Below are 14476 nucleotides of genomic sequence, written 5' to 3'. Positions count from 1 at the left end.
TTATGTAACTAAAGAACTTGCAGCTCTGGCTCGTGTGGCTCAGTGGATTAAGTACTGGCTTGTGAACTGAAAGGTTGCTGGTTTGGTGCCCCATCAGGGCACATGCCTGAGTTGTTGTGGGCCCTGGGTTGTGGGCCAGGTCCCCAGGTCGGGGCACATGGGAGGCAGCTGATTGATGTTTCTCTCCCTCTCCCCCTCCCTTCCGCACAGACTTTGAAATGTAGACTTCATTGAGTTGACATGGGACCTGGCCATCCTGGCCTCAAGTTTGCAGCCTGCAGCGGGAAGGGCACCTACGGGAGTTGTTGCCAGGGACTGTGGCTCTAAGGGGTAGCGAGAAGGGGCCTGCATGGTGGTGACGGGATGGAGGTGGGGGTGGCACCTTGGCCCTGAGGCCTTATCAGGCAGAGACAAACCCGCCATCAGAGACGCCCTTTGAAAGCAGTGGAAGAGCCTGGGTCTCACCCAGCTAGTGCTTAGCCCTCCCCGTTAGCACCCCGGCCTCCATCTTGGAAGCCTGGGAAGATGGGGTGTGTATGTGTGAGGCCATTGTCTGTGGAACTGAATGAGGGTCTTGTGAGTATGCCCTGCCCCCAGAAGGGGAGAGACGTGGGAGTAGGATGGAGGTGACTCGGCCAGCATCTTCTGACATGCCCCGTTGGGCACATGGACGTATGTCCACTCAGTTGGAATGGATTTCTCAGATGCACAGGCCCTCTGAGGACTAAGCGAGACCCCTGCATCTGCTTTGCTTCCAGTCCGCAGGCTAGAGACTTAGACGTTTGTCCAGGCCGGACTGCTGATCTGCTACAAAACCCTGCCCATAGGGCCCCTGCTGCGAGTCGTCCTGAGCCTCCCTGGCCGGGAAGACTGCCCCCAGGCCCTCCACTGTTGCTCTCTCAGCCTGGGCCCAGGGCCGCCTGCCCTGAGAATGGGGGCTCCGCGAGGACGGACCCAGGGACTGAGGCCTCTGTGCCCACAGTCTGCTTCCCTGATTGTCCCTGTCCCTTGTGGCTCCCCTGAAAGGCCAGGGCTCAAAGGCGGCACCAGCACATGGCCCCACGGGAGCCTGGCACCACCAGCGTCTCACACACCTGAGCTCAGGGCCGGGCGTGTGAACTGTGCCCACATTGCCCAGCACCAATCACGGTTCAGCTTGCAATGCCCAGAAGTGGAAAATCACAGGGACCCATTTAACTGGTTGGTGTCAGGGCCTCCTGTAGGCGAGCTGCACCTGCCCCCTTCAGGTGGTCCCCAGCATCGCAGCACAGGAATTCTCCGGGGGCTGCCCCAGCAAGGCCCTAGGGTCCTTTACCTCCATTACTGGACCCGTGGAAACACTTGGCCCCGCACCTTCCCACCGAAAGGGCCACTTGAGGCTCTTGGAAGAGAAGGAGCCCCACTGGACAGACCAGGGCTCATACCATGCCCGGAGACCTCGGAGAGGCCATATATTGGAACCCTGATTTTTTCTTTCCTCTGGAAAATGGGAGAATTTTTTGGTGACAACAGAGTATTAAGCAGCTATATATAGTATATATTTAAGAAATGTTTATTCCACTGGGATTGGAAAGCAGCACCTGCATCCAGGGGATGGGCTGAGATCTGGGATCCCATGGGGTCAGGGTTAGGGGTCCAGGAGGAGGTCCTGGGAAGAATTTCTTGTGTAGGGGTCATCAGAGCTAAGTCTCAAAGCCTGAGGCATTTGCAATCAGGGGAAGCTACCCTAGGTGGGGAGAAGAGCAAGAGCTAAGGCTAGGAGGTAGAAAGGGAAGCAAGGGTGAGGTGGGACACCCCACTCCAATGTGTCCCTCTGCCTGTCTGCCAGGTAGCTCAGAAGAACACAGAACCCTCGCTGTCTCCTCGGTTGTCGAATTTCTGGATCTGTGCCTTGAGGTGCTTTAGTTTGCCCTTCAGGTAGCAGCAGCGAGCCTGTTTGTCCAGAAAGATGGGGTCCTGGGTAGGGTGAGAGCCAGGGAAGTCCTTGTGGCAGTCTGGCCGCTGGCCCTCAAGCTGCTTGACCCCTTGTGTTTCCTCTCTGAGCCTCAGTTTTCTTTCTGTGAAACTGGGCACTTATGGGAGTGTCAGGGGTGCAAAGGCCAGGCTGTGGGATCCAGGACACTACGACTCACCGTCCGCTTCTTCTCAAATTCCCTCCAGACACGGGCGGCTACTTGAGCCTCCTTCTGCAAGGGGAGGAGGAGGGGGACTGAGGGAGTGCTGGACCCAAGGGAGATGGGGAAACTGAGGCTCAGAGAGACATGGTGGCCTGTCTGGGGAGGCCGTTAAGGGCTGATGTGCCTGCCCGGTCTGGAGGAGGAACAATTTGGAGATCTGGACCCAAAGGGAAGGGCCACCCGGAAGGGCTGAGGGGCAGGGGTTTCCACCTGGTTGCTGACCTGGCTTCGGGGAGAGGGCAGTGAGGTCAGCAGGGCCTTCAGCTGCTGGAGCTTTTTCTGTGCAGAGCCCAGCTGCTGCTGGAGCTCCAAGAACTCTGCGTACTGGTCCTGAAACACGGCCGCGTAGCAGCTCCGCTCCCTCTCACTTCTCACTGCTGGATACTTGCTGCCAGGAGGGGCGTGTGGAAGGCAGGGCAGAGTGTGAGTGTAAAGAACCCCTGCCTTTCCCCCAATCAGTGTAACCGTTTTTTCTTTACTCATGCTGGACTCCCTGCTCAAAATGCCCCTTTTTTCCTCTTACTAATTGGGCAACTCTTATTCACCTGTCAAAGCCCCAGACTCAGTGCCCCTTCCCTGTCCCCAGGCATCAGTAACCACACGGGGGCCACTTACAGCTCATAGTCGGGCACTGGGTTGGGCCGAGGCATATGCCCATCAGGGATGGATCTAACAGGCTTCTTGGTGCCCCGGAGGGCCTGGGAGGGCAGTTCATCCTCAAATACAATCTTCTTGGGCCTTGCCCTGTGAGCTCCTGGATGCGGTTGGCACAGGCAGCCGGGGACGCTCTTTTCAAGGCCTCGAGGCACCAGATGCTGCAAACGCCGTAGGAATCACGGTTTGGAGTTAACGAGGGTAACGGGACGCTCTAAACTGCGGGACACATCCTCTGCCTACGCTCGGCCTGGGGACCCTCCTCCCGTGCAGACTCACCGGGGGCCCTGGGCCAGGAGGGCGGGTCTGCAGTTCCCCCCGGGAGCCGTGGGTATGATGGGGGGCCCGGGTGGGCATCGACCTGGGGGCGGAGCCACTCGGGTGTCCCGGGGCCGACCGACGGATCCTGCGGGGGCCGTCGTGGCCCGCGCGTGGCGGGGGTGGTCGGCGGGCGGCCTGTGAACACGGAAGGAGGACGCACCTGAAGGAGGGCACCGCGGAAGGACGCGCGGAGTGGGCAACCTAGTGACAGCCAACTCCACAGTCGCGGGCGCGTTCCCCAGCCCCGCTCTATTTGCACAGACGCACGCGATTGGTCCTTAAAAGACCCTGCGGCGCAACCCGGAAAAGCACTATGCAAATAACCGTGACGCCATCTCGCTTCCTGGGCCCTGCTCGCGTTAACCCCCGCGCAGACGCAACCTCGTCCCCGGAGGCGCACGGAGCCCACGGATACCACCCCTCAGAGGTCCCCGGGGATCCCCGCCCGGGCTACGCGCCGCGCGGACCGCTCCCGCCTGGGGTCACCTGTCCCAGCGTCAGGGGCTCCGAGCCTGGGTCTACTCTCAGCGAAGCCTGAGCCCGAGTTGGACCTTAACTGTAGGCCGGACCCAGCTGCTGGGGCGGTGCTGCAAAACGGGGGCGGAGCCGAGGGGAGGAGCCGGGCGGGGTCTGGCTACGTGGGAGGTGGACTCTTCAGCAACCTAAGGTTCGAGTCCAGCCAAGACACCGACTTGCTGTCTGTATGGTGCCGGTGACTCGCCCTCTCTCAAGACTATTTGTCTGAAGACCGGCGGTTGTGGCGAACTTAACACTTATCTATTTACAAAAATATTTCTCTAAATAGCTAGATGTATGTTTAGAAAGTTCAAACAATAAAAGGATGCCCAGGGCAAAAGTGAATTTCTCATGCTCCGCTGTCTCCAGAAGCAGCACTTAATTGTGTCTCCTTATGGAGAGATCCTACAAATATAAATATTTTTCTCTTTACAGACAATACTGAAAAAACATTCACGTGCAAATTTCTCTGGCCACGCATGTGAGGATTATCTCTGGGGTAAACCCCTAGAAGTGGAATTGCCCCAGCAAAGGGACCTATCTATATGTTTTAAGTTGGGAACACACTGTGTTTCCAGTGTGTTCAGTGATGCTGTGCTGTTGATACATGTGTTTGTCAGTGAAAGAAACATTGGTTTTTTCCCAAACCTTTGCAACCCCGATGTTACCACAATTTTCCGCAAATGTATTTCGTTTTAAATCTCGTTTAACCTGGTCAGTGAAATAATTTAGAGACCATTTGTATTTCATTTCCTGCAAATCTTTTCTAAGTCTTGTTGATTTTTAGCAGCGCTTCCTGTATCCAGGAAGCTAGTTTAACCAGGTAGTGTATCTACTTTGTTGCTATTATGAATGGGATCTTTTAGTATATTTTGAAGGTATTTTGCATATAGGAAACCAATTTAAATATTAAGTCTCTTGCTAGTTTATTGAATTATCTTATTAAAATAGTTTTTTATGTATTTTATTTTAAAAAAGATTTTATGTATTTATTTTTTAGGGAGAGGGGAAGGGAGGGAGAAAGAAACATGGATGTGAGATGGATCAGTTGGGGACCAGGCCTGCAACCCAGGCATGTGCCCTGACCAAGAATCACATCAGGGACTTTTCTCTTTGTGGGGAGACGCCCAGCCAACTGAGCCATGCTGGCCAGGGCAAAATAGCTTTTTAAAATGGCGTTGGAGACTTGACTTGGGGTGGTGAACACACAGTACAATATACAGGTGATGTAGTTATAAAATTGTGCCCCTGAAACCTATACAGTTTACTAACCAATGTCACCCCAATACATTCAATAAAAAATAAATTAAAAAACAAAGAAAAAAGAAAACAGAAAACAGCTTTTTAGTTCGTTTGGGTCTTTCATACAGTCATATCATCTGCAAATACTTTGTCTCTTTTCTCAGTTTTCTGTCTCATGTGTTTTCTTGTCTACTTGCATTGACCAACACCTCCAATGTTAAATCACAGGGGGAGGTGGGTGGGCCACGGGTATGCCCACCTCCTCACTTTGATGGTAGAGCTTTCAGTATTTGTCCATTAAACTCAATGCTGCCTTTGGCTTGAGGTTTTTCAGTTAAATGAGGACAAAGTCCATCTCCTCCTCATTTAGTATTAAGACTTTGAGTAACAGATCTTTGTACTACTATTCAGCAACAGTGCAAAGTGCCATTTCATCCTGTCTACTCTATGTTTTTGTTCCCTGATGCATTCATGTGGCTATTAACAAGCTCCTTAATACCGAACCAATCCTGGGTCACAGGTATGTAGTTTTTATGATCTATTTTTAAATGGTTGTCACTAGAGCTTCTAAAAAGCTCACCCTGGTGGTTTTGCACCCGTGTTGACGTGGAGCCACATGGGGACCTCCCTGAGTGTCCTACAGTGCCTGCTCATGCTCCAGGGCCCTGAAACGGGCCCTTCCTGTGCACCCAGCCACCCTTCCTCACCGAGCTGCCCTGGTCACCACCCTCAGGCTTTGCCCCTAGTATCTGAAGCGGGGGAGGGCAGAGGCCAGGACCCACTGTTTCCCTGGACTCCCACTCATCATCCCTTCCAGGGTCCCATCTCCAGTGCCCTCAAGTCCTCATCTGAAATGACCAGACTATGGCTTGAGCAGGGCAGGGTGTCCACCAACCCTCCTGTGTTTGCTGAATGACTGTGTGAAGCATCTGCAATGTCCTGAGCTTAGGCTGTGCTGAGCACTGCCCCTAAATTTCCACTTTCAACTGCAAGGATGTCCCGGCACGGATGCCCCTCCTCCGGGCTGACCTCCAGACACGGTCCCATTCCTACCCCACCCTCCAGGCCTCGCCCTGACTCCACAGGCCTGAGGCTCTGTGTTTGGCTCTGACACTAAGCAGGCTGGGGGTTCCTGGGGCTTTTAGAGGCCCCACCTTGTTCGCTGCGGGGTAGGTACCAAGGGGAAATGGGCGTGGCTTTATTGAGTCACCACCTCTGCCCCTAGCCTGGTCTCCCTCCCCTGCTCAGGTAGTCTTTGTGGCTCTCCAGGGCCTCCAATGGCTTTGCCATCTTGCTTTCCACTCCAAAGGGGACCTCTGGGCGTGGGTGAAAGGCAGATAGACAGATGGGTGGGCTGGGCCAGGTCTTTATTTGAGTTTGGGCATGATACGGATGAAGAGGATCATGCTGATGAAAATGAAGCAGACAATGATAAGCATGGCCCAAAGCAGCCAGTTGACTGATTTCTGTGCATGCTGTTCCAGTCGCTCTGATTCTGTCTTCAGCTTCTCCAAGTTCTGGTCGGCCATCTTGAGTGAGTGTGTCAGGGTCTAGGAGTGAGGTGGGGAGAGTATCAGCAGGACTGGGGCCAAGGGTGGCCTCTCTCCTGACCGCCCTGGGGCAAGTCAGTACCTCTTAACCCTCGCTGGTGCTGTTTCCTTTGCTGGAAATGCCATTTTTACCTTCTGCTAAACTATTTACCCAGCCAAGTCCCAGCCACAACGTCCCTCTACCAGGCAACCTTCTCTGACGCCCCAGGGCAGAAGCTGCAGAGCTCCCATAGTGCCCGTACCTGGTTGTCTTTCTTGATGACAGTCTGGGCGGCCAGTGTGTTGGTCTTAAGGCTCCGGGCGAGGCCTAGCATTTCTTCTGCCAGTTTCTCCTGGAGGTTCTGTTGTTGTTGCAGGATGAGGTCCAGCTCAGCTGCCGACTGCTTCTCATCCCCTGGCCTGGGCCCTGCCACCCCACTGACCTCACACATAAGTGGGCAGGTGGACAGGAGACAGGGTGGGGGAGGGGAAGAGACAAACATGTTCCCAGGGAACCCAGAGGTTATGGTTGCAGCCACTGCCATACTTGGGGCTCGGTTTCCCCTTATTTGCTCAGGCTTCTGGGTAAAGTCTTCCCAGAAGTGGTGTCTGATGGGTGACTTAGACACTTGTGGGAGCTCCTCAGCGGTTCGAGGTTTGTCCAGCCCTCCTTCCCCCCAGTGGGAGCCCAAGGGCTGCCTAAGGGCTGCCCAAGGGCTGGAGATACCTTCTCTTTCTCACGTCCAGCTTGGGCTCTGGAAGAGGAACAGACCAAGCAGAGAGGAGGACAGGATTGGTTTTCTGTGTTCTAGCTTCTTGACCAGAAATTCCCTGGGATAGGTCTGCTACCCAAAGGCCCTTTCCCAACTCACCAGGCCTCAAAGCCCTAGCTCCAAGGCCTCCTTGTCTGGGATGTTTTCCTCATCTTGGTCTGGGTTTCCTCTTGCCCCAGGTCCCTCCCTCCTGTTTCTGCTGGGGACCACCTCCTCTGTCCCAGCTGCCCCACCTCCAGACATGACTTGGTGATGGACCCAGAGGGACCCAAACGGGGCACAAGGGATGGGGAGCAGCAAGGACACATGTCATGTCCCAGGCAGCTGAGACTTGAGTTCTGTTCTGCTCAGGGCGACTCACCTCCTGCAGAATCCTGTGGGAAAAAGGACAGGCAGGAAATCACCCACCTTGTCATGCCCCCAAAACTGTCCTTTCTGCCCTCAGAACCCCTGCACCCTTAGTCAGGGCCCTGAGCTAGTCCTGCACCCTCTGAGCCTCAGTTTCCTCATTTATAAACTGGCAATGTCAACAGCTCATATGTTGAACAGTTTAGCAGATCTATATAAAGTGCTGTCATCCTATTTTACAGATGAAAAATAATCTTGTCGATCTGCAGCACGTGGCAAGTGGCAAGCCAGGAGCCAAACCTTGCACTGGGCCAACTCTGTGTCTTAACCAAACATGTACCACTTATGAAACAAACTCCTATACCTCTAGCAAAGTCCTGGCCAGAATGTCCCTCTGTTGGGAAGTCATGTTTTATGGCCTAGGGGAGAGGCCCCCTAAGGTCCCTGTTCTTGATAACATTTGTTGTTCTGGCCACCCCCTGGCACTGAACTCCTGTCCCAGACTGAAGGGATCCCAAGGACCAGGGAGGGAGCCCCTACCGTGCCTAGCAGCTCACTCCGCATCTCGCTGGTGTATCGCGCCCGGGACTGAAGATGGACCGTCTTGGTGGCAGGCACCCGCTCCCTTGCTGTGGTTGGCACACGGCCGGGGGCCAGCAACTGGTTGGCCAGTGCCTTCTCCGAGGAGGAGGTCTACCGAAGAAGAAAGAGGGGTCACCACAGGGTCGGGTCCTGGGGGCTCAGGAGAGCCTGATGGGGCTGAGGAAGCTGAGGAAAGAGGCTCCCGTGCTCACCAGCTTCTCCGCCTGCAGCATGCCCTTCAGAAAGTCAACCTTGCGGGAATATTCATTGATCACCTCAGGGACCGGCTTGCTAGATGGTGAGACGTGGAAAAAGAAAACCTGCCCACTGCCCCCAGTTCAGGTAAAGGTCCCAGCAGGGACCAGAGCCTAGGGGTCCCGCACAGAGCCTACCCCTGTGGCCGCTAATGGCACTCATTTGAAGCCCCTCTGGTCGCGTGCACTCACCTCGCGTGGACTTTCAGGGCCTGCAGCATGTCCTCGAGGGCGCCCACGTACTGGGGAGGAAAAGTGGGCGTCAGCCAGGTAACTCCATTCCCCCCAAATCTTGCTTGAAGGGGGTAGAGTCAAGGAGGAATTGGGGCTAGGTTGGGGCCAGGATGGAGAAGGGAAGCGGCCAATGCCAAGGAGGCGGGACCAGCTGAGCCCCGGGGACATGGGCGGACATGGCTGAGCCCACCGAAGGGGCGTGGCCAGAGCGGCTGGTGGGGCTGGGGGAGACCCGCTGCTAGCCCCAGGTATCGCCCTACGGAAGTCGAGATCTACGCGACCGTGGATGCTCCTCACTTTCTCCAGACGCCACTCGTCCGGGTCCCGTTTCTCCGCTGCCATCGCTTCGCAGCGGCACAGCAGCCGCACCAGATTCAACTCCAGCCTTGATGCAGCCATCACCAATCAGCGATACCCCGCCCCTTCCGCTGGCGCCATCTTAAGGCAGGGCGGAAATGCTTCCACTTGACCTTCTTCCGGGGGGCGTACCCCTCTCGTTAGCTGTCCCATCTCTTTTAAAAAATATATATTGTGTTGATTACGCTATTACAGTTGTCCCATTTTTCTCCTCTTTATTCCCCTTCACCCTGCACCGCCCCTCCCCCTAGCATTCCTGCCACCTTTGTTCATGTCCATGGTCCTACATATAAGTTCTTTGGCTTCTCCAATTCCTATGCTATTCTTAACCTCCCCCTGCCTATTTTGTACCTACTATTTACGCTGCTTATTCTCTGTACCTTTCCCCCCATTCTTTCTGCTCCCCTTCCCCTCTGATCTCCATTTCTATGATTCTGTTCCTGTTGTAGTTGTTTGCTTGCTTTTTTTTTTTTTTTTTAAGGTTCAGTTGTTAATAGTTGTGAGTTTGTTGTCATTTTACTGTTCATAGTTTTTGATCTTCTTTTTCTTAGGTAAGTCCCTTTACTATTTGATATAATGAGGGCTTGGTGATGATGAACTCCTTTAACTTGACCTTATCTGGGAAGCACTTTATCTGCCCTTCCATTCTAAAGGATAGTTTTGCTGGATAGAGTAATCTTGGGTGCAGGTCCTTGCCTTTCATGACTTTGAATACTTCCTTTTTCTTTTTCAATTGAGTGCTTTATAAAAAAAGATTATTTAATTATTTTCAGGGAGAGGGAGGGAGGGAGGGAGAGAAACATCTTTGTGTGGCTGCTGGGGACCTGGCCTGCAACCCAGGTACACGCCCTACACTGGGAATCGAACCGGCAGCCCTTTAGTTCGCAGGCCGGCGCTCAACCCACTGAGCCACATGAGCTAGGGTTCATCTTTAGGGAGGAAGTAATGTTTTGTTTCAAGGAGAGGCCATCTGTCCATGTTTAGTCAGGGTCAAATTGCCTGCTTTCCTTGTGAGCATCTTAACCCTTCACAAAGGGTTGAGAGGACCACTTCCTTCAGTGTCAGGTCCACGTGTAACGCATCCCCTGTTCAACATTCCTCCATCACACTCACTCCTGGCAGGGTGCTTTCCACACCGAGCTCTCCTACAGCCAGGGAGCCTTCCCTAATTTCTTTGGCGTGGGGGAAGGGTGGAGAGCTCACAGCATCGGCCTTGGACTTAGGAATTCATGGCCTGGGGGCCCGTCCAAACTTACCTGGTTAGAAGCCTCTGGGTCCCAGCCCTGACTCCGACTCAACCCTCCCACCCTTTCTTGGCGTTTTCTCCCTAGGAAAATTTTCTCCCTTGGGAAATTTTGGAGGCAGTGGGTCAGTGTCTGCCTGAAGGCGGGCACAGGTTAGCCCTTGGAGCAAGAGACGGTGCTGGGTTGTACCTTAAGGTCCAGGCTGCCATGGAAAGACCCCCCAGGGAGCCCCCCAGGGACCACCCTGGAATGCAACCCTTTGATTTCCCAGCCTTCAGGTCACTTGTGTGCCCATCACACCGGTGGGCCCGCTGCTCTAACAGGATACAGTGGGTGAGACCAAATGCAGGGTGGCTAAAGGGGTGCTCTACAGGCAGACCCAGTAGGTTTTGAATCTCAGCCACATCCCATCCCATGTGACCTTGGACAAGCCCTCCCCCCGCAACTCTCCTGCATGTGTAGTCTGTACCGTTCCCCAACTGCCAAACAATTGCCACAACTGCCCTTATGTTTGTAGCCTGGGACCTTGTCCAGGGGGAGGTTGCTCCTGGCCCTGTGAAGCCCACCAACCATCGCCCCCCCCCGCCCCCCCAGGTTGGATGGCCCCAGCTGGGATAGGCTGGGTGCTGACGCGGTGACAAGAGACAGCTCTCAGGACAGCAGGCTCTTCTCACTGAATGCAGCTCCAAGAACTCCCTGTTCCCTCTGGTTTCTGGATCAATACACATGCGCCTCCATCAGGCCCCGCGGCCTTTGGGTGAAGAGTGTGTGTGCAATTCCAACAGCAGTGTTTGCTGGGGAGCAAGGCAGGTGTTCCCAGAGGAGGTGACGTGCTCCTCCAACCCAGAGTAGGTATCACAGGCAAACACCTCTCAGGCACTTTTCCTTTATTTCACATGGTTTGCAGGACGCCTCTAGTCCCAGACCAGGGGCCATCTGTACAGGTGTCCAGAGAGTGAGTGGAGCCTGAGAAAGGGAAGCCCCACTCTGGAGATCCCCAGGCTGTCACCGTAGGAACGTGCAAACCCTGGCCTTGCCCTCCTAGCCCGTGAGCAGTCCTGAGTTCCTGTGCTGCCACACGGGCCAGGCAGTGCCAAGGGCGGCCCCTCCATTCAGGGAACAGTGGAGAGAGTGATGGCCACGTTGGAGTCTCCCTGGATGTGAGGGCTGTGGTGCCCCAGGTGGAGGCCGTCCCCCACCACATGTCCTCACTCCAGCCAACAGCCTCGGTCACCGTGGAAGGCCCCGCCGCTCCTTTGAATGCACGTGGGCCAGGTGGCTGCTGGCCAGGCCTGAGGATGAGCCCCAGACAGACTGGGGGCAGTCAGGTGCCCCAAGTGTCCAAATCCCTGGTCCAAGCTGTCCTCAGTGCGGCCTGGGCCTCTGAGGTGAGGTGGCCACGTGGGCCTCACTCTGAAGTCTGTGTCCAGGTTATAAAGGCGAGGCAGGGTGTTAATATAAAAGTTTGTACATACACATATAAAAAACAATTTGGTCTTCTGTTAAGGCTGTTACAGTTCAAAGTTATGTAAACCAGGCACAGAGTAACAGTTAACTGTAAAACCGTACAAAAGGGGGGGTGGGAGAGGCCAGGCTGCCTGCCAGGATGCGGGGTCGTGGGCGGCGCATCTGTGCAACGCTGGGCTCAGCCCTGGCCGGCTGGCCTCTGCCTGCGCTCTGCATGGAGCCGGTGCCCACCTCACATTACTCTCGGAGCTTTTCATTCCAGGCCCTTCTCGGACAGCTGAATGCTGGCTCTGGAGCTCTGGCACAGGGCCATCCAGGTATTTGGACTCTGGCGCTGCAGGCCATCAGCCATTGGCCTGGCCTGAGGTTGGGGGCAGGCCGTAGGTTGGGGGGTCTGAGTGCCTCCGCTTAGCCCCAGGCAGGTGCTCATCCTTGTCCAGGGCCTCTGGACTGCCCTGCGCAGGCATGTGTGTGCCTGGCGTTATATACACAGAGTGTACCTGGTCCGGGCGGCGGGCAGGTGGCTCTCGGCGCCTCACTGGGACAGCGGCCTCCTGGACATCTGGTGCCCGGCCAGGGAGGTAGGAGGGCAGGCCAGGTGGGAGCTTGATGTTGGCCGTGGGCATGATGGGGGTCCGCCGGGGGGTCTTCACTCTGACCGTCACGAAGGACGACGGCCTTCGTCTTGGAGGGTTGGCCACCTCGGGGAGGGGGCTCGGGGCGGGCACGCTGGGGCAGGGGAGAGCAGGTGCATGGGGTCCTTGTGAGAGACAGATGGCAGGGTTACTGAAGCTCCAGGGCCAGCAGACAGACCCTCACCCAGGGGCCTGTCGGGGGTGGACATGGGAGGAAAAAAGCAGACGCTACCTTAATACTGACCTTCCAAGGTCCCCCGCCCGGCCCGCTCTTCCAGTAGGCTCTCAGTGCTGGCTGATGTCTCAGAGTCCAGGTTCTCCTCGTCAGAGCCCCGAGGGTCCAGCTCTGGCAGCCGGTAGGTGATGTCTTCCCTGTGGGCAAGAGGGGTCACGTGTCCAAGGCTATTCTCATGGTGAAAGACCACACATAAAGTGCCAAGGCAATAGGGGACAGAGCAAGGCCATCCTGGTCCTGGATGGGACTCGCTGTCTCTGTCTCCAAAGCATTCCTGGCGTAAAATGCCCCTCACCCTGCAAAGCTCACAGGAAGAAGGAGAGCTGAGCTAAGCCAGGCATCTGGCCTGGTACTGAGCAAGTGGGGAGCTCCTGCCTTAGGACCTTTGCTTCTGTCGTTCCCTCTGCCAGAAGTGCCCTTCTCTGTGAGACTAGGGTGCCAGGCATCCTGGGTCCTATCTGTTCTCCTGGCATAATTTTTATTTTATTTATTAATTTTTAAAGATTTTATTTTTTTAGAGAGGGGGGAAGGGAGAGAGAAAGAGGAGAGAACCATTGATGTGCAAGAGAAACATCAATGAGTGGTTGCCTCTCGCACACCCCTCAAATGGGGACCTGGCCTGCAACCCAGGCATGTGCCCTGACTGGGAATTGATTGGCGGCCTTTTGAGGTTCACAGGCTGGTGCTCAATCCACTGAGCCACACCAGCCAGGGCTTGGTGTAATTTTTAGGTAGCACCCCCTTTCACACTCACATCTCGACTGGACATAAATTAGTCAGTCACCCTAGTTAAAGGCCACCTGCAGCACAAAGTTTGAAAATCGCCCTGGTGGGCCATCACAGTGCCCTGTGGTCAAGCACGGGGTTAACCAGAGCCCCAGGCTGTGTTTTAGGGCAGCAGCACGCCCCGAGGTGGGTGCTGGACGGCAGAACCGAGCCTGGCCCACTGGCTCCCTAATGGCCAGGTTCCCTATTCGTGGTGGAGGGACAGATGGGTGGGGCCTGGATGGTGCAGACAAGGCGAGGGGATGGAGGAACACTTGCTTCTCCTCCTTGATGGACTGGATCCGCTCGATGAGGATCTCCTTTTCCCGGTCCTCATCGTGGCCGGCTGTCTCCTCCTCTGGCAGCACCCCCAGCTCCTCCGGGCCGCCGCTGCTTCCCCGGGCCACGGGGCTCTTGTTCTGCAACAGAGAAGCAGCAGGTCTGGCAGGACCCTTCAGGCGGGTGGGGTCGGTGCTCGTGAGTGGGGGGAGGGTGGCATGCACAGCTCTGGGGAGGTTAGTTCCACTGTGGGCAGCTGGGCTTCGTGAGGGCCCTGCAGGGACCACTCGGGGACACAGTGGCCCAGGCACAGCTGGTTAGTTGTCCTCAGCACAGGTGGTCAGCAGGCAACCACCCTCCCCCAGCATGCATTTCCAGAGCTTAGGACATGCTGGGCCTATCCTACTAGGACCCAGAGGGCAGAGGGGAACCCCAGCATGCACTGCACTGAAGACATGCAGGGTGGGCCCACTGATTGTGTACATACCAGGACCCCCTCATAGGGAGACGAAAACCCCAGTTTGAGAGGCCATGGCTGGGGGGAGAGATGAACAGAGGGTGACCACATGGGACCATGACCAAGACACTGGCTGTGTCATGGGCACTGAGCCACATCTGACCGTGGGGACAAGGACATGGTCCTCCCATGGAAGCCCAGGACACACCCTCTTAAATCCCCCTTCACCCCCACTCTGGGGCCACTTCTGTGGGATTGGTTCCCCTATGGGCAGGGCCCAAGTCAGCACAGACCAGGGCTGGAGGGCGAAACACCACCATCTGGGCGACAGGTTTCCCACTGCCCTGAGGGGGGCAGTCGGCAGGAGACGGAGAGGGCGGTGGTCATCAGGGTAAGGTGGGAATCAG

At 55.7% G+C, this 14476-nt stretch overlaps 3 protein-coding genes across 3 annotated transcripts in view; all 3 read right to left on the bottom strand.

The window, feature by feature from the left end:
- Nucleotides 1-1532: 1532 nt before the first annotated feature.
- Nucleotides 1533-3697, bottom strand: OCEL1 (occludin/ELL domain containing 1). The gene is made up of 6 exons (XM_054578684.1): nucleotides 3639-3697; nucleotides 3111-3287; nucleotides 2793-2992; nucleotides 2400-2565; nucleotides 2133-2186; nucleotides 1533-1956 (listed from the first exon to the last, which is right to left on the bottom strand). Exons 2-6 carry the CDS (start codon nucleotides 3186-3188, stop codon nucleotides 1834-1836), a joined length of 621 nt encoding a protein of 206 aa, XP_054434659.1. The 5' UTR covers nucleotides 3189-3287; nucleotides 3639-3697; the 3' UTR covers nucleotides 1533-1833.
- A 2567-nt stretch (nucleotides 3698-6264) lies between these two features.
- USE1 (unconventional SNARE in the ER 1) lies at nucleotides 6265-9068 on the bottom strand. The gene is made up of 8 exons (XM_054578683.1): nucleotides 8928-9068; nucleotides 8589-8638; nucleotides 8355-8433; nucleotides 8101-8253; nucleotides 7574-7586; nucleotides 7167-7194; nucleotides 6703-6877; nucleotides 6265-6460 (listed from the first exon to the last, which is right to left on the bottom strand). The coding sequence occupies exons 1-8, from the start codon at nucleotides 9027-9029 to the stop codon at nucleotides 6278-6280; spliced, it is 783 nt and encodes a 260-aa protein (XP_054434658.1). The 5' UTR covers nucleotides 9030-9068; the 3' UTR covers nucleotides 6265-6277.
- A 2041-nt stretch (nucleotides 9069-11109) lies between these two features.
- The window catches only part of MYO9B (myosin IXB), an 81028-nt gene continuing 77661 nt past the window's right edge, over nucleotides 11110-14476 (bottom strand). Inside the window, exons 38-41 of the mRNA XM_054578861.1 lie at nucleotides 14100-14147; nucleotides 13613-13752; nucleotides 12578-12705; nucleotides 11110-12458 (exon numbers count right to left, since the gene is read on the bottom strand). Coding sequence (XP_054434836.1) covers nucleotides 12043-12458; nucleotides 12578-12705; nucleotides 13613-13752; nucleotides 14100-14147 — 732 coding nt within the window. The 3' untranslated portion in view covers nucleotides 11110-12042. The remainder of the gene's footprint in view (nucleotides 12459-12577; nucleotides 12706-13612; nucleotides 13753-14099; nucleotides 14148-14476) is intronic.

The sequence above is a fragment of the Pteronotus mesoamericanus genome, unplaced genomic scaffold (genome assembly GCF_021234165.1).
Source record: "Pteronotus mesoamericanus isolate MK-2021 breed Mesoamerican mustached bat unplaced genomic scaffold, CSHL_Meso_final contig_502, whole genome shotgun sequence".
NCBI lineage: Eukaryota > Metazoa > Chordata > Mammalia > Chiroptera > Mormoopidae > Pteronotus > Pteronotus mesoamericanus.
The sequence above is the reverse complement of the archived record's forward strand: the minus strand, read 5'-3'. Positions and strand labels throughout refer to the sequence as shown.

What these genes read in the sequence shown, in the direction of transcription:
- OCEL1 (XM_054578684.1), bottom strand. Translation starts at nt 3,188, where the DNA reads ATGCCCACCCGGGCCCCCCATCATACCCACGGCTCCCGGGGGGAACTG. An exon ending in CTCCTGGCCCAGGGCCCCCG is followed by an intron (nt 2,993 to 3,110) that starts GTGAGTCTGCAC and finishes CGGCGTTTGCAG; the next exon opens with CATCTGGTGCCTCGAGGCCT. An exon ending in AATTTGAGAAGAAGCGGACG is followed by an intron (nt 1,957 to 2,132) that starts GTGAGTCGTAGT and finishes CACCCTACCCAG; the next exon opens with GACCCCATCTTTCTGGACAA.
- USE1 (XM_054578683.1), bottom strand. Translation starts at nt 9,029, where the DNA reads ATGGCTGCATCAAGGCTGGAGTTGAATCTGGTGCGGCTGCTGTGCCGC. An exon ending in GCCCTGAAAGTCCACGCGAG is followed by an intron (nt 8,434 to 8,588) that starts GTGAGTGCACGC and finishes CTCACCATCTAG; the next exon opens with CAAGCCGGTCCCTGAGGTGA. An exon ending in TCATCAAGAAAGACAACCAG is followed by an intron (nt 6,461 to 6,702) that starts GTACGGGCACTA and finishes CCTCACTCCTAG; the next exon opens with ACCCTGACACACTCACTCAA.